This window comes from Neofelis nebulosa, chromosome 9, assembly GCF_028018385.1.
Source record: "Neofelis nebulosa isolate mNeoNeb1 chromosome 9, mNeoNeb1.pri, whole genome shotgun sequence".
In the NCBI taxonomy this organism is placed as follows: domain Eukaryota; kingdom Metazoa; phylum Chordata; class Mammalia; order Carnivora; family Felidae; genus Neofelis; species Neofelis nebulosa.
Window position 1 is genome coordinate 38,443,491 of NC_080790.1, and position 15,746 is coordinate 38,459,236.

The following is a 15,746-nucleotide window of genomic DNA, read 5'->3' on the forward strand; positions in this document are numbered from 1 at the left end:
TTGGTGTTCTGCTCTCATTCTCTCTGTCCCCCAACATCTCTGCCCCAACCCCTCTGCCCCCTATCTTCTCCATACCCCCATTCTCTCTTCCCCCTCCCATTTTGCCCCCCCCGTTTCTCTGTACCCCATCCTGTCTGCCCCTCCCCCACCCTCCCTGCACACCCATTCCGTCTTTCTTCTCTGTTCTCCCTCTCTGCCTGAGCCCCAGCTGACCCCACCACAGGGTCCTCAGTACCACTGGAGCCTCTCTCTCTCTCTCTCTCTCTCTCTCTCTCTCTGCACATTTGCATGAAGGCTTCTTCCGTGTGGGCAGGATGTGGGGCTGCCCCTCGTCATGTCTCTCAGTGCTCTGGCCCCAGGTTCAGGCAGGAGCGTCTATCCTGCACCTCCAGACAAGGAACTCCTTTACTCCTCTGTTCTCCGGGGTGGCATCCTTAACCTGGCTCCTGCCTAGGGCTTCATGGGGACAGGCTACCTCCTAAATCCCTGGAGAGGCCAGGAGCCTTTGCTTTTTCCATAGGAAGGAAAAATTTCCAGGGCAAAAGGAATGAATGTGTGGTGAGTCTGGAAGCTTAAAGGGAGTGAGAGACGGAGACATATAACCCAGATAGGAGGTTCAGGGCCTACTCCGGGAGGAGCTGAGAGCTGAGGGAGCCCACTGGGAGGGTTGTCTGTATGCTCGTTTGTTTTGGCTTCTCTAAAAGGCCGGCAAAGCAGCAAAGGTCAACTGAGCGAGACATGCTATTCCCGAGCACCTACCGGGGGCCAGGCCAGCAGCAACTTTCAGACCCGTCCGGCTGTATCACAAATCTATAGAGTAGCTTTATTCCATCTTATTTCCTTGTTTTATAGCTAAGGAACCAGGTGAAGTTTCTTGACCAGAGTCATGCAGCTCTTCGGTCATAGTTAGGGCTTGAGTCTAGTCTGTGAGCCTCTGGACGCAGCCGGGGAGGGGTGCGGACCTTCAAGGCTTCCACCTGTCCCCTCAGGGCAGGCTCTCCCCCAGCCCCCTGCAGCCGCCCTGCACTTCAGGGTATAGGCTGTGTGCCCAAGCAGGGAGTGAAAAACAAGCCCAGCTCTCAAAAAGTACAATCCAGGTACCAACTGGTCTCCTTCTTGCCCCCAAGATCAAGGCAAAGTTGCACTGAAGCCCAGGGCGAGGTCAGGCAGGGGTGGAGGGACTCATACCCCCTTGATTTCCTAGCGATCAGTGTCTGTGTCCCACACGCCCATCAGCCAGACCCAGCTTAGCCTCTGCAGGGCTCTCTATACAGGAGAGAGGGGGCACCACCCCTCTTCCCTCTGCCCCAGCCCCCTCCTGTTCCTTCCTCTCACTGTCTCCTGGAGCTCAAAGCATTTTGTTGGATTCTATAGAGCCATTCCACCAGAACTGAGCTTTAAATGTCCCAAGCCATCGAAGGGCCGCTTCATTTTGGAGGTAACAAAACCCACCTTAGGAAGCACCAGAGGCTTTCACCCTCCTTCGTTCTGGTTAGCATACCTGAGATGAGCGATCTCAGAAGAGATTTCACTAAACACCAGGGCTGAAAAATAAAATGAAATAAAAAGTAAAATAAGAAATTTCTAGGTGCAGGAGCCCTGAACTCTGCTCCCCAGTTCCTGGCCCACCTCTGCCTAAGAGGTGCTATCCTACCCCCAGGAAACAGGCCCTTGCTCCATTCTTGACCCTTGCCATGTCAGGCTGCCCTCACCCAGGTGATTGGCAGGACTCCTTGATGGCCATGGGAAGTGACCTCACCCCTGAGGTCATCCTACCCCTTCATTCAGGGAGGAGCAGTTCAAAAAAAGGAGGAGAGAAAGAAAGGGAGGAGATGGGGAAGAGAAAGAGAAAGAGAAAGGAAGAAAGGGGTCAGGGGAAGAAGGACCTTCTTAAACTCTCAGTGATGTGGCTTGCACAGGTGGAGTACCAACAAGGTGCTTAAACATGTCTTCCTCGGGTCCTCTCTGTTGACTTGCTGCCTGCAAGCCAGGACCCTACCTCTGGGAAAGCTCTGCCCCAGGGCACTGGGCTTCCTGGGAGAAGGGAAGATATGATTGGTTCATGGGCAGAAGGAAGTTGTGAGGTCAAAGCCATGCTACATATCCTCCAAGCCTCAGTGTCTCCAGTCCTTTGGTAAGGTTGTTGAGGAGGGGCTTTCTGAGGATCTGTCCCTCCCACCCACTCATCCATCCATCCATCCATCCATCATCCATCCATCCATCCATCCCTCCATCCCATCTGTCCATCCATCCACCCATCCATCCATCTGTCCATCATCTATCCATCCATCATCCATCATCCATCTGTTCCTCCCTTCCATCCATCCATCCATCATCCATCCATCCATCCATCATCCATCCATCCATCCATCCATCCATCCATCATCCATCCATCATCTATCCATCATCCATCCATCCATCCATCCATCCATCTTTCATTTATCCATCCATCATCCATCCATCCCATCCATCCATCCATCTTTCCTCTCATTTCCACAAACATTTCTGGAGTACCACTTTTGAGTCAAGCAGGTACTGCACCAAACAGTGGGAAAACAGATGAATTCAAGAGACTCTGCTTCACAAGTAATTCATACTTCATTCAATTCATGAAGACCCAAGGGAAATAGATTTATGGGTGGGTAGATAGGGCGCCTGGGTGGCTCAATCGGTTAAGCATCTGACTCTTGACTTTGGCTCAGGTCATGGTCTCCCGGTTTGTGAGTTCAAGCCCCACATCAGGCTCTGTGCTGGCAATGTGGAACCTGCTAGGGATTCTGTCTCCCTCCCTCTCTGCCCCTCCCCTGCTTACTCTCTCTCTCTCAAAATAAAATTAAAATTAAAAAACTTAAAACAAAAAAGATTTATGGGTGGGAAGAGAGAATGATGCTTAAGAGAGCCACAGACCTGGGATTGGACCCCAGTTCCCCCACTTACCAGCTGAGTTACCTGGGCATATTTCTGACACTGAGCCTTCACTCAGCCTTATAAGTAGTGGGGAAATGTTACCATTTGTCTTATTCTTGGGGTGGCTGGCAAGACAGATGAGCCTGTAAAGCACCAAACTGGATAACTGGCACATTGCAAGGGCTTGGTACGTTCTTTTTGCCTCCCCCATGAGGTTGGGTTGCCAGATAAAATACAGAATGCCCAGTTAATTTGAATTTTTAGAGAATAAATTTTTAGTATAAGTATGTCCCAAATATCGAGCATCCTGCATGCTTATTTGCTAAATGTGGCAACTCTAGCATGAAGTTGCATGCCGCCCATTTGGAACTGCCAGCCTAGAACTGGGAACACCTCCCACTGGACTCTGTAACCCCAGGTGTCCCACAGGTGGTCCTGAACTTCTTGAGTCAACACTAACCTTTAACTAATCCACTTGAACCAAAGTATAAGGACATGCCCTCCGCCCTGAACTTTGTAGTTGGGAGTGGGCATAACACACACACTAGCAGGATTCTGTCCTTCAGCATTTCCATACTGAGACAGGTGAACAGAATCACAAAGAACCTGACTTCTAGGTGCTTACATTCTGGGAACGGGAGGCAGATGAGAACCATGTGAGTAAACCACCCGCCATCACACAGTGGGGTAAATGTTCTGAAATAGAGAGTGAGGGGTAGGGTGTAACCAGGGTGAATTTAATTGATTCAGAGTCATGGCCTAGTCAAAGTGCATACCTCTTCCCCCATCAAATGCTTGATCTCTCAGTCTGTCTGTTTCCTCCCTCCATTTCCCAGTCTCCACCCCACCTCCCTCAGGCCCCAGAAATCTGCTCTCTTCTGTCTTTGGTCTCTGGAAAGCTGCTACAGCTTTTCTGATTTTTCTTTCCCCCCTCAAACCCATTGAGGAATGTCTGGTTTCTTCTGGGAAGGCAAGTCCAATGATCATTTACGTCTAGCAGAGTCATGAACGTTTACCTGTATGGCTCCTTAATTCATATACATATTTATATAGAATTCTGTACATATTTGCCAAGAGGAGCATGGGGGATGTCCTTTCCACTGGCTGCTGCCAGCATTTCCCAGTCCAGTTATTGACATTTGAGCGTTTCTTATCAAGTGAGTTCACTAATGGGAGTAGGAGAGTTGATGTCATCCAGGCAAAATACTCTCATGCCCACAGGGCCATGCTCTTGAGGCTGACACGTGTTTACATACAATGTGTGGAGGAGTGAGGACTGGAGCAGAGGTGTGGGGAGGGGAGCCAGCTAAGCACAAATAGACCAGGTCCTGGTAGGGAGGGAAGGTCAAGGGAGGTCGGCCGCAGGGTCGGGGAAGTGAGCTGTAAACTGGGTGCTTCTTTCCACCTCTGCCCTAAATGGAACTTTCTGCCCAATGTTCCCTGTGCCCTGTGGGCTGCAGTGGTGGGATCTCACCTCCTCACTCATACTTGATCATTCTTCACACAGGCCTGGGGAGGGAGGTTTGGATCTGGCAGGTTGTCCAAGTATAGACAATGGGTTGTGAGGTTCACTCCTCCTTCTCCCTTGGAAATAGGACTATGGCAGGTCTCTTACTCAGAGAGGATGGAGAGTAGAAAATGGACAGCCACCTAGGGGGAGCAAGGTAGTCAGATATCTCCTTTGGGGCCGGCCGAGGATTTAGGGAGCAAAGCATCTGAATCCTCAGCCTATAACTGGGGCTGGTTGGGGGGAGGGGTGTGGGGTGGAGGCAAAGAACCAAGAAGGACCCAAGGCCGAGCTAAGAGACCCATAGAAGATCAAGGGGGAGACCAGTGCACATCAGTTTGATTCAGAGCATTGAATACAAGATTAAAAATAAGAAACAGCCCCATTTTGGGGGAAAGGTAGTCTGCACAGTCACCACCAGAACTTGGTGGCCTCGAAGGCGGGACTGGGGGCCTTTCCCAGGGGCCACAACTTCAGGATCATGAGGCCCTAGTTCAGCAATGACAGATTCTTGCTCTGAGTGAGGGATGTGGCGGTTGGGGCAGAGAGGTAAAAGTCCAGAAAAGGATTCTGTTTTTGAGGGACTTTTAGGAGAATGCTCTTAAGAGGAACAAGAAACTGAAATTCACGGTGGTCCTGTGTCATTTCTGTTAGGTACCCTCCCAAAAGAGGGCATGGTGCCAAGCTGTGTTTCTAGGTGACCTTAAAGCAATAGGTTTAAACAAGAGGACCCCCACCTGACCCTGGTTTTCCAGCTCTGGGGGTTCCCATTTATTGAGCGTCTGATGGCAGGCTGTAACATAGGCAACACGTGGTTACAAGTCAGGGGCAGGTGTGTGTTTATTTGTACCTTTGTTCCCCAAAATAGTTTAATACAGCACACAAGCACACACAAGACTTCACGATAGAAACACGCGAGTGAGGAAAGTGAGCCAAAGAGAGAACAAGAAAAGGTGGGATGAAGCCGGGGATGGGTTCAGTACTGGAAATCTGTGCTCCAAGGGCCTGTGCACTTGACCCCGTACTTCCTGAGAGCCAGTACCAAGAGCGGAACAGGTTATGAGTTTCATAGCGTCCACAGGATCAAAACCAGCCACTTGTTCTGAAGAAGCAGGGCCACCCAGAGAGCCACGTAGCTTGTCCACATGCAGAGCATGGAGACGCACGCTTCTGGAAAGTACCCTGGGGCATCCCTCAGCTGCACCCAACTGGTGCGAGTGTGGCCGATGCACCGGGCAGGTCTGAGCGGATGTGGTGCAGCCCTTGGTGATCACGGCCCTGTACCTCTCTCCTCCCCACGCAGCTAGGTAGGCCCGTGGGCTGCGGGTCCTCCCGTCAGGAGCCCAGACTGGCTCTAGCCCAGCGCCCCCTCTGGCCTCCACCTGCACGGTGGAAGTGAGAAGCAGCCTCCTGGCCTAGCGAAGGATGAGGCCCCAAAGACAGGAGCCCAGGGAGGCAGAAATAAGGCAGCCTGCACCTTTCTCTCCTGGGTGCCTGCTTCCCCCCCAGGCCTCCCCGCCTCTAGTGTTGTCTGTTTGGCTCCCACACGCTTTGGTTTACATGTGTTTTTGGCTTCCGTGGCTTGTGTGCCGTTTTGAGGCACGTCCACCTTTGGTTCCTGCCAACCACTTCAGTCCCTCGGTTCTCCAATCCCAATTCCCAAGTAAATCATCTGGTTTGTCCAGTTTATCTTTTCCAGCTAAGCCCCTGGGCCACCTTCAGCCGACAGATGGGGGTCTTGGAGCGAGCAGTTGAGACTGGGGGGGGGGGGGGGGTCGACGGTGCCCTCCTCACCCCGCCGGCGGGGCTGTGGCTGGCAGCATCCCTTAGTTGGGAGCATGGATGCGGCAGGCACTCCAGACACATCTAATACACTAGACGTGTGTCTCCAGGGGCTCACAGCCTTTGCTAACCTGCATTTGCTCTGGGCGCTTACAGGGTAGATGTGGGTTCCCAGCGGCACCCCAGGCCAGCGCTCCCCCTCATCCACACGATGGGATTGTGAAGGCGGACATTTCTGGGGCCTCCTGAGCAGCTTGTGCTCCGGATGATGGGTGACGACAGCGTCTCTGAACACCCCAAACCCATGGAGTTTCTCAGCCTCTCCTTGGGAGACGACCTGCGGCCGTGCCTAGGAGCAGACCTGAGGGAGACGTGCGGCCATCCTGATCCTCCCGAACCTTGTGAGGAACAGACCTGGTCCTCTGAGCCTCCAGATTCCACGAAGCCAGATGCTCCTCCCGGGGCCTCCGGAGCAGAGCCTGTGCACCTGGGGAGCGGCTCTTCCCAGGGGGGGCCCAGGCACAAGGCCGCACCCCCCGGGTCACCCAGGAGCAGCCATCCTCTGGGGAGCCCCAGGCAGAGCCAGAGCACGTCCACCCAGGTGATGTTCTGGGCGGGCATCCTGCAGGCCCAGATGTGCGTCCTGGACCTGGAGGAGGAGCTGGAGAAGACAGAAGGGCTCAGGGCTGAGCTGAGGTGCTGCATCCCCACGGCCCCTGTGGAGCTCCCCGCCTTCCCCTCCAGCCCCGCAGGCCCCCGGGGCTCGGGCCTCCACCCCAGCTCGCCCACGGAGGAGGCCTCTGGGAGAGACAGCAGCGGGCCTGAGGGGGAGAATCCGAAGCCCGTGTGGCCGAGGGAGGAAAGGCCGGACTCTTCCCCGGAGTGGGGTGCCGAGGAGGAGAGCGTCTTCTTCGACAACCCCCTCTTTTTGGAGAGCCCTTGCTCGGACACCAGTGCTTCTGGAGCTGGCTTTTCCTGGGGGTTCTCAGACTCTCGCACAGATGGGAGACCCGGGCCGCAGTATCCCCAGACCCTGGAGCCCCCGCTCCCAGGAGGTGGAGTGCCGTGGGAGCTGGGCAGTGAGCCGGATCTGGGGATTGGCACGGCTGATCGCAGCGGACACACCACACCTCCATTCCCTGTGCCCACCTACAAACCTCACTTCTTCTCGTGGGCTGTGGCTGACACCACCGAGGGGACCCCTGAAGCACCTTCTGGCTGCGGGGAGAGTGAGGTAAGCCGAGCCCTGGGGACCGACCCAAGGCTGTGCATGGGGACCCGGAAGGAAAGGCTTTTCTCTGTGGTCACGGGGCCCAGAACACTCTTCAGATGCTAGGCCTTTTGGAATGCTGAAGTAATATAGCTGAAAAGCAGGTCCGGGGTGGCCTTCAGAATTAGGAGTCCTTCGTTCGTTTTATGAACGCCATGATGTCAACAGAACACGATGGCAATTAAGTGCACAAATGTCTCCATCTCACCAGCTTCAGGGGGCTGTGTCTGGACACATTTGGAGAACAAACAGCTCCTCCAATTGCAGCGTGTTCCAGGCCATTCTTCGTCTCCACCCCTCCCACCTCCAAGACCTTCCCAGCTGTAACAGGGCAGGGCTCAGCCTGCAAGATGACCTCTGCCCCTGGCCGGGAGATGTCTGTTTTAGGAGTCTTGTCCTCTCTTTTCTTGAGAGATTTTAGCATTTAGTTACTTTTAGTTCACCATCTTTCAACACCCCAACCCCCCCCCCCCCACCCCCGTGTTGATAGATCAGGCCCCTGCGACAATGGCAGAGGTCCTTGAGATCAACTAGGACAAGTTACAGGGACAAGTGATGTGAGACAGCAGGGAGCAGTTTTCCCAGGGAGACCTCTGCTTAGGAGATAAGGAAAGTCAAGATGGCAGAGCGGGGCTGTAACTTTCTAATCTCTGTTTGCAAAGAACAATGCAGAAGAGCCATTAACCCGAATGGCTCTCTCGCCTGACCCCAAGATCAGAGATGCTGCTGGGGACTGTTGGAGTCCCCTCACCCGAAGGCTGGGGGTGCCCAGTGTGGGCCGTTATGGCTCTGTACGTGACCCTTGTTGCTCTAGCGCCCTTGGGGTCCTCAGAGGGAAGCCTGGGAGCCCCATCCTCACAGCAAGTGGCACTTGCTCTCATCCCAGTGCCTGGGTGCTGCCACTCTCCCTAGAATCCAGCCCGTCCTGGGGCCGGTGCTGCAGCCCATGGAGGGAGGAGGCTGGGGGCAGAGAAGGCAAGAAGTCAGTGAGCCTGGATGGGAGGCCCCGGAGGCCTTGTAGGGTGTGTTAAAGGCCCTAAGAACAGTTTCCCTCAGGTCAAACCTCTCGCCTCTCTTTTCTAAGACTTCTCTGGGAAACAGCTGTGACCCCACCGCGTCTGTAGCATCCTGTGTGGATAAAGCCTGGGACGCAGGACCTAGCCCCGCCATACATCCTTCATTACCTTGGGCAAGTCATTTCCCCTCTCTTGGCCTCCCCTGCCCCATCCGTATGGAGGAACGTGAGCCCTGTGATACTAGGGCCCGGCACCAGCACTTCTGGGATGTGGGTCTTTTCCCATCCAGGATTCCTCTTTTGAACTGAGGACCCAGACTAGACTGGACTGGGGCCATGTTGTCCGGGTGGGAAGACAGCAGGGAGGGAGGGAGGGGCCCTGTTTACTCAAGTTATTCTCCCTTCCCCACCTTCCCCTCAGTGCCTCCAGGGCTCATGGAGATCCTGTGCCTCTCTCAACAGGCCCTGCCCAGCCCTGAAGGCTGGCAGACAGAAGAGGGTCCTTCCTGGCCCCGGGGGCCTCTTCTCTTCCAGGACAGAGGTGAGACCTATTATGGGCTCTGGGAAATTGGGTGATGGGAGGCTTTGGATCCAGGTGGGGACAGAGATCATCCTTGGATTCACAGGTGTCATTGAGAAGTCTCATTATATTTTCTTGGAGCCAGACAGACTTGGGGTTTAATCCTGTTTCTGCCTCTGTGACTTCATCAGGACCATGGGTTTGAAAATGCTCATTTCATAAAATAAATGAAGAAATGGACAAAAGACCCAGCGTTTCTGATGCCTGGGTCCTAGTCGTTTAGGAAGTCCTGAACCCCAGGTTGCCTCAGGACTGGAGTCTCCTGGGAGCTCTCTGGCCACTGCCTCTGCATGTGGGAGGTCACTGCCCGAAGGAGGGACAGAACGTGCTGCCCAGCTCCAGGGGAGGAGCCCCGGGGAGGGAGCTCGTGGAGGTGGCTTCCCAGGCTGTTTTCCTGGCTCTGCCGCACGCCTTTGCCCTCAGTCTGCCTCTCGCCCCGTGTCAGCTTCACTCCATGCTCTTCCTCAGGTGACAGTGATGCTGAGTGTCCCCGGGGATCTGCTCCCTGCACCTTGGCTCCTGGCTCCCCAGGGAGCCCAGCGTCTTCACCGGAACCTAGCAGCCCTGAGTCTGAGAGCAGAGGCCCTGGCCCCAGGCCCAGCCCTGTGTCCTCCCAGGAAGGCAGCCCGCGGCTCTGGGGCCCCCACCAGGGCAGCAGTTTTCCCGAGTGGACACTAGATGCTTCACGCCCTTCACTCCTGGAGACAGATGGGGCAAAGCCAAGTTTCCTGGAGAAAGAGGAGGCCAGAGACGCTCCAAACCCAGGGACGGAAGTAAAGAGTGAAGGCCCAGCCAGGACTCCAGAGGCTGGAGCCGTCATCCAGCCTGGTCCTCACTTGACTTCTACAGAAGGGTAAGTGTTAGACTAACCAGCTCTCTAATTGTGGATACATTTAGGAATGCCCTGGTCTGGACAGAGCGTGAGAAATGCACAGTGGGATTTAACACACTAATATCTATTAAGCCAGGAGTATAGGACTGGGTGCCAGAAGCTTTGGGAAATACTGAAGGGTTTGAAAGCACGAGAAACCAAGAAGCAGACAGTTACACACGTGGGGTGGGATTTGTGTGTGCCGAGGCAATGCCCTGAGAGTCTGGGCATCGGGAGAGGAGGAAGGGGAAGTGTTCGGGGAACCTGACCGGGGCCATTTGCCCAGAAAAATAGGAGTCGTGGTAGGCAGGGCTGGGGAGTGTGAAGGTCAGAGCTTGTGATGTGGGGATTACACACTGCTTTGAATTTGAGATGTCTAGGAGAAATCCATCCGTGAGCCTAGGTCCAGGGTGCTGGCTAAGATCTCAGGGGAAGCCCGAACACCAAGGGGAAGTTTGACTGGAATCAAGGGGGTGGATGTTGGGGCCCATGGCAGGATTGAATAGCCCCAAAACTGTGGCCGGAGGCAGGAACAGGACACCTGGGAAGCCAGCCTAGATGTCTGCCTGCCCCGGGAGGCCGCATGAGTACTGTCAGCACCTGGGGTCTCCACCCAGGAAAGAGGTTTTGTTCTCTGGCTGGCTGAGTAGGGACATACTGAAGAGACGAGGAGACACTGGTGACAGTTCTGGTCGCACCAACTGGAAGGTTGGCCCCACTCCTAGCTCAGTGTTACTGGATGATGGGGACTGAGCCTCAGGCAGTGCCACAAACCAAAGCATCTTCCTCATGCATCTGGAAAACTCCACTCTGGAGTCTCTGGAGGTGTTTGGAGGCTAGGTAATCAGGGGAGTCTCTCAGAATCTGAGAAGACAGGGCTTGTCATACCAAAACTCCGGTCAATTCAACCCAAAATAAAAGTAAGTAAATCTGCTTAAAATGAGAAGCATACTTTCATAGTAAATAATGAAACAAAGGCTTGATCGGGACTTTGCTTGCTATGATGTTAAGTATTACATAAATAAATAAGTTTAATCTTATTTTTAGCACAATATAGGATTAATGTTCCTGGCCTGAGTCTGCTGGCCCCACGAGATGTCTCCTTTGGGCCTGTCACAGTGAGGTCACAGAGGTTATTTTTATTATATTTTATTTTACTTTTCATTTCATTTCAATTCATTTGTTTTAATGTTTATTTTTGAGAGAGAGAGACAGAGTGTGAGTAGGGGAGGAGCAAAGAGAGGGAGACACAGAATCTGAAGCAGGCTCCAGGCTCTGAGCTGTCAGCACAGAGCTGGAGGCGGGGCTCGAACTCAGGAACTGTGAGATCATGACCTGAGCCGAAGTCAGACACTTAACCGACTGAACCACCTAGCACGCCCCTCAATTAATTTATTTTAATAACAGCTTTTTTGAGAAAGAATTCACATACCATACAATTCACCCATTTAAAGTGTCCAATTTAAGTGCAAGCAGGATGCATTGCCCCATGTCAATCCTGTGACAGTTCATATTTGCCTTATTTTTTCTACCCCCAAAGTAACTCCCCATTGTAACAACGCTAATCGACTAGGTCGTTCCTATAAACGTATTTTCGGGCTTGCTCAGCTGGCTATTCACATAGTTCCGTTTAGATGTGACAAATGTGTCATTATTTTTCTTCTCTTCAGTTGTCCAGTGGACTAAATCCTCCAGTTCCTTGTTTGTCAGTGGCTTTCCATGTGATTCCTGGAACCTTCTGGCATCACTTACACGGACTTCATGAAATTAAACGTTTTTTTGGCGAGATTTGTAATTTCACTTTTCAGTGGGTCTCTGTTATGCTGGCCCCGCCTTGCTGGGTGTGTTAGAAGCCTCAGGAAGCAGTGAGGAATGAGCAGCAAAGACATGCCCCGGGAAGGGGGGTGGGCAGCCAGAGATGGACGTTTGTGTTAAGGAGAGAGTGCTGTCGAGTGCAGCCTAATTTTATAAGTGGCCGGCTGATCAGTGAACATTTTCACGTTCTGATGAGTTTTGCTTACCCGTACAGCCCCTAACCGTGGTCACGTGGATAATGAGTGGGCATATCACGAGATACTCGCCCCCCCTCCCTTCCCCGGTTGTCATACTGCAGGGAACCGGAGGAGTCAGGGAGAGGCTGGGCTCGGTGACTTCCAGGGTTCTAGCTGCCAGGCTCTGAGTGTTCCCTGAGTCTGTCGGGGTTGCCTGGGCCCCTGTAAGCTCACCATCTGGGCTCCTGTGGTGACGGCTTCCTTTATCGCAGGACTGCCAGTGTGAGAAGGGAGAGGTCGGAAGCCGCCTCTTTGACTCCCGAGCTGTAGCTGTGCCTGAAGCCGGGCTGGCTTCCTGTGCTTCCCTCCTCCTTGCACCTTCCGTGGCTCCAGCTCTAGGAATGAAGCCTGGGGCTGGGGCTGGCAGGGGGAAGAGGGCACGGAGGCGACACGGGTAGGGCAGGACAGGTGAGGGAGATGAGTGGCTGGTGGGGTTTGGAGAGACAAATGCCATCCCTCCTGGGGATGGATAAAATACCACTGGTGTCTTCAAAGGGGACACCTGCCACCTCAGATGAACTAGGCTCAGAACATCCTGGTGGTTTGCCCGAGAAAGTGCCAGGTGCTAAGCTTGGCTCCAGCCCTTGCAGGCTGGATTCTCCTGGTGCCCAGGCCAGGCCAGGCCAGGCCAAGCCAGGCCGAGCAGGCTGTGACGCTGCCTCTTTCCCCGGTGAGGCCCTGGTCCAGCTTCCCTCGGCCCCCACCGCTCAAGGCCCTGGAGCTCTAGCTCACCTGATGAGCTCTGGGCAGGGACTCTGAATATCCCTTCCAGGACTGACCTGTAGGGACACTTGCCCCATACGCCTTCCTGTCCAGCCCCCGTGGTAGTCTGAGCACACTGTTGGACTTTTGCAGGCTTCCTGAGAGCCCCATGCCCCAAGCACAGTCCCCAGAGGAAGGCCAAAGGCCACAGGCTGGAGACAAGCTGGCGAATGGTGTCAGGACCGACAAGGTGGCCTGGAACTTGGCCTCTCGCCTCTATCACCTGGAAGGCTTCCGGAAGTCTGAAGTGGCTGCCTACCTACAGAAGAAGTAAGGGGCTTTGAGCCTGAGCAAGGCTGGAGGCCAAGTCAGGGGAGGGAGGAGTGGTTGGTAGACTCCATCCGCCGGTCGCCCCTCCTGTCCCTGTGTCCCTGCTGCCCCACTGCTGACCTTCATCCCGTCATTCCTGTCCCAATCCATGCCTCCCCCCATCCCCTTGCCCTGCCTGCCTCTTCCTCTTCATCACGTGTGTCACCGCTTGTCCATACTCTTGAGCCCTGCTTAGAGCCAGTGGACCGGCCCCCTTGTCTCCCCTACCCAACTCCTCGTGTCCTCCTCACTCGATGTTGGATGGTGCCAGTGGCAGACCAGAGCCCTGCTGCCCCCTTGCCCCCTCGTCCTCTTGGGACGTGTGCAGGCCCTGGGGCCCCGACCCCCAGTGCAGGCTTCATGCCCATTTCCTGTCCACAGCAATGACTTCAGCAGGGCTGTGGCTGAGGAGTACTTGTCCTTCTTCCAGTTTGGAGGCCAGAGCCTGGACCGTGCCCTCCGGTAAGACCCCCGGGCCCTCTCTGGGGTGGAGGGATGGCTGGGAGGTGGCGGCACTGGCGAGGGCTGGAATCTTGATCGCCCCCCGGCTCTGGCGCCTGCTGGCTGCCCCAGCCTGGGCTCCATCCTGGACTCTGGCCTTCCTTCCAGGGTCTTCCTGCAGGCCCTGGTGCTCAGTGGGGAGACTCAGGAGCGGGAGCGAATCCTCTACCAGTTCTCCAAACGCTTCCATTACTGCAATCCTGGGGTCTTCTCCTCTGCAGGTAGGAAGGGGCTGGCCCTGAAGGCAGGGCAGGGGGGTCCTGGGGTGCCTGGGAGGGGGTTGCATGGAAGTGTCCCCTGGTCCACTCAGGAGTTCACTGGGTAGCTGCTGGTGGGAGTGTCTGGGGGACTGTGGAGAACCAGAGAAGCATTTGGGGGTCACCCCACCCAGCACGGGCAGGTGGAAACGCGGGAGTGCCGGTTCCAATGAGCTTTCTCTGCACTCACCTCCCTCTGGAGCAGATTCTGTACACACCTTGACCTGTGCCATCATGCTCCTTAACACGGACCTGCATGGACAGGTGAGAGGGCGGGGGTGCCGGAAGAGGGGGGTTGAGGCCAGAGGCCCGGGGTGGAGTCATGGAAGGGCCCCGGGGGAGGTAGGTCTGGAGAACTGGAGAAGGTTCCAGAGTGTCCGCCTGGGGGGTTATTCTGTTGGGGTGGGGAGTGTGTGCCAGCAGTCCCCCTCCTCTGCATGGGCCACAGAACATTGGGAAGAGCATGACTTGCCAAGAATTCATAACCAACCTGAATGGCCTGTGTGACGGCGGGAACTTCCCCAAGGAGCTGCTGAAGGTATGGTGGGGAGGGAGGGTGCCGGGGTGGGGGGGCACTCCCTGGGCTCACGGTGCCAGGGGCTCCCAGCCTGGGCCTGCCTCTGCTGCATTATCTTTGGGAGGACAGGCTTGTGTATGGAAGGTCCCAAAGCGTGGGTCCTAGCCAGCCGCATCAGCACCACCTTGGTATTTGTCGGCTTGTGGAAATTCACAGGCTCCTTGCCTCGGACCTACTGAATTAGAATCTCTGGGGCTGGGGCCCCTAAAATGTTCTCTTAGGCTTCCCGGCGATTCTGAGGCTTGGGGAGCACTGGTTTCTTGGTCCTCTGAATGAACAAAGGGCAGTTTGAAGTCTAAGACTTAGGAACCAGAGGTTCTAGGGTTTGATTTCTTGTCCCTTGGCCCACTTGGGCTCCTCCTGGGGTAGCAACCACTTTATGGTGTGGTTATCACAGTGAAATAAAGGCTGTCAGGTGCTCAGAGCGGGGCGAGGCACACAGCATGCTTTTCATAAGCAGTGTTGGCCCTGGTTCTTTTGTCTGTGGGGTGAACATTTCTTGCACCCTTGCTGTGTGCCAGGCATTGCCAGGGCTCCAGAGGCATGCAAGCAGGATGCACCGACACGAATACTCTTTGTTATATCATTTCAATGTTCCGGCACCTCATTTATTCATTCATTCACCATATATTTATTGCCCCCGTCAGTCAGCCGTTCCTGCTGTGTCCCATGGGCAGGATGGTATGTGGATGATTCATCTTCTCAGGAGAACTAGCTCAGGCCTCACTAAGCTCAGGTAGGGACTAGGATTGCTTTGCTCACCTTGTCTCCAGCATCTGGCATGGTGCCTGGCACACGGTGAAGGCTCTGTAAATGGTTGCACGCCTGCATGGGTACGTGGATGCATGAATGAGCTTCCCGCTCAAGGAAGGGCAGCTGTGTTGGGGGTGGATGAGGCCGACTGCGGCCTGCCCTTGTCCTACCGATGCCAGGTGGAGTTTGGGCCCCACAGGCCGAGGCTCCCTGTCCACTGTGTGCCTTCTCTTCTAGGCCTTCTACTGGTCTATCCGAAGTGAGAAGCTTGAATGGGCTGTGTAAGTGACAGCCCCCTTCCCCCCACTCCCCACCCCTTCCCCGTCTCTGGGCCTGTCCTCCCTCCACCTGCCCACCTGAGAGTTGGAGGAGCCCCAAGGCCCCGGACAGTGCTCCCCCACTGAGTGAGGGCCAGTTTCAAAGCAGGTGGAGGAACCTAGGTCACATCTGGAGGTGGGGCTGGGGATGACAGGAACGGATGAGCTGGCTTGGAAGGACTGACTCCTCTTGGGAGGTCCTGGGTGATCTGGCTCCCCAGTGAGAGAGAGGGTAGAGGGTGCTGAGGCTATGGGTGCCTCCTGGTGGCCTTTGCCCGGCCAGTACC

At 55.0% G+C, this 15,746-nt stretch overlaps 1 protein-coding gene across 6 annotated transcripts in view; it reads left to right on the top strand.

Moving 5' to 3' along the window:
- The window catches only part of PSD4 (pleckstrin and Sec7 domain containing 4), a 35,406-nt gene that overhangs the window by 13,619 nt on the left and 6,041 nt on the right, over positions 1-15,746 (top strand). For 5 of the 6 annotated variants that reach the window (XM_058683358.1, XM_058683357.1, XM_058683359.1 and 2 more), the window contains 10 exons: positions 6,353-7,430; positions 8,551-8,655; positions 8,944-9,022; positions 9,530-9,914; positions 12,839-13,015; positions 13,436-13,516; positions 13,664-13,776; positions 14,018-14,076; positions 14,261-14,350; positions 15,380-15,423. In XM_058683358.1, coding sequence (XP_058539341.1) covers positions 6,462-7,430; positions 8,551-8,655; positions 8,944-9,022; positions 9,530-9,914; positions 12,839-13,015; positions 13,436-13,516; positions 13,664-13,776; positions 14,018-14,076; positions 14,261-14,350; positions 15,380-15,423 — 2,102 coding nt within the window. In that variant the 5' untranslated portion in view covers positions 6,353-6,461. The remainder of the gene's footprint in view (positions 1-6,352; positions 7,431-8,550; positions 8,656-8,943; positions 9,023-9,529; positions 9,915-12,838; positions 13,016-13,435; positions 13,517-13,663; positions 13,777-14,017; positions 14,077-14,260; positions 14,351-15,379; positions 15,424-15,746) is intronic. The other variant, XM_058683361.1, reaches the window with a different exon arrangement.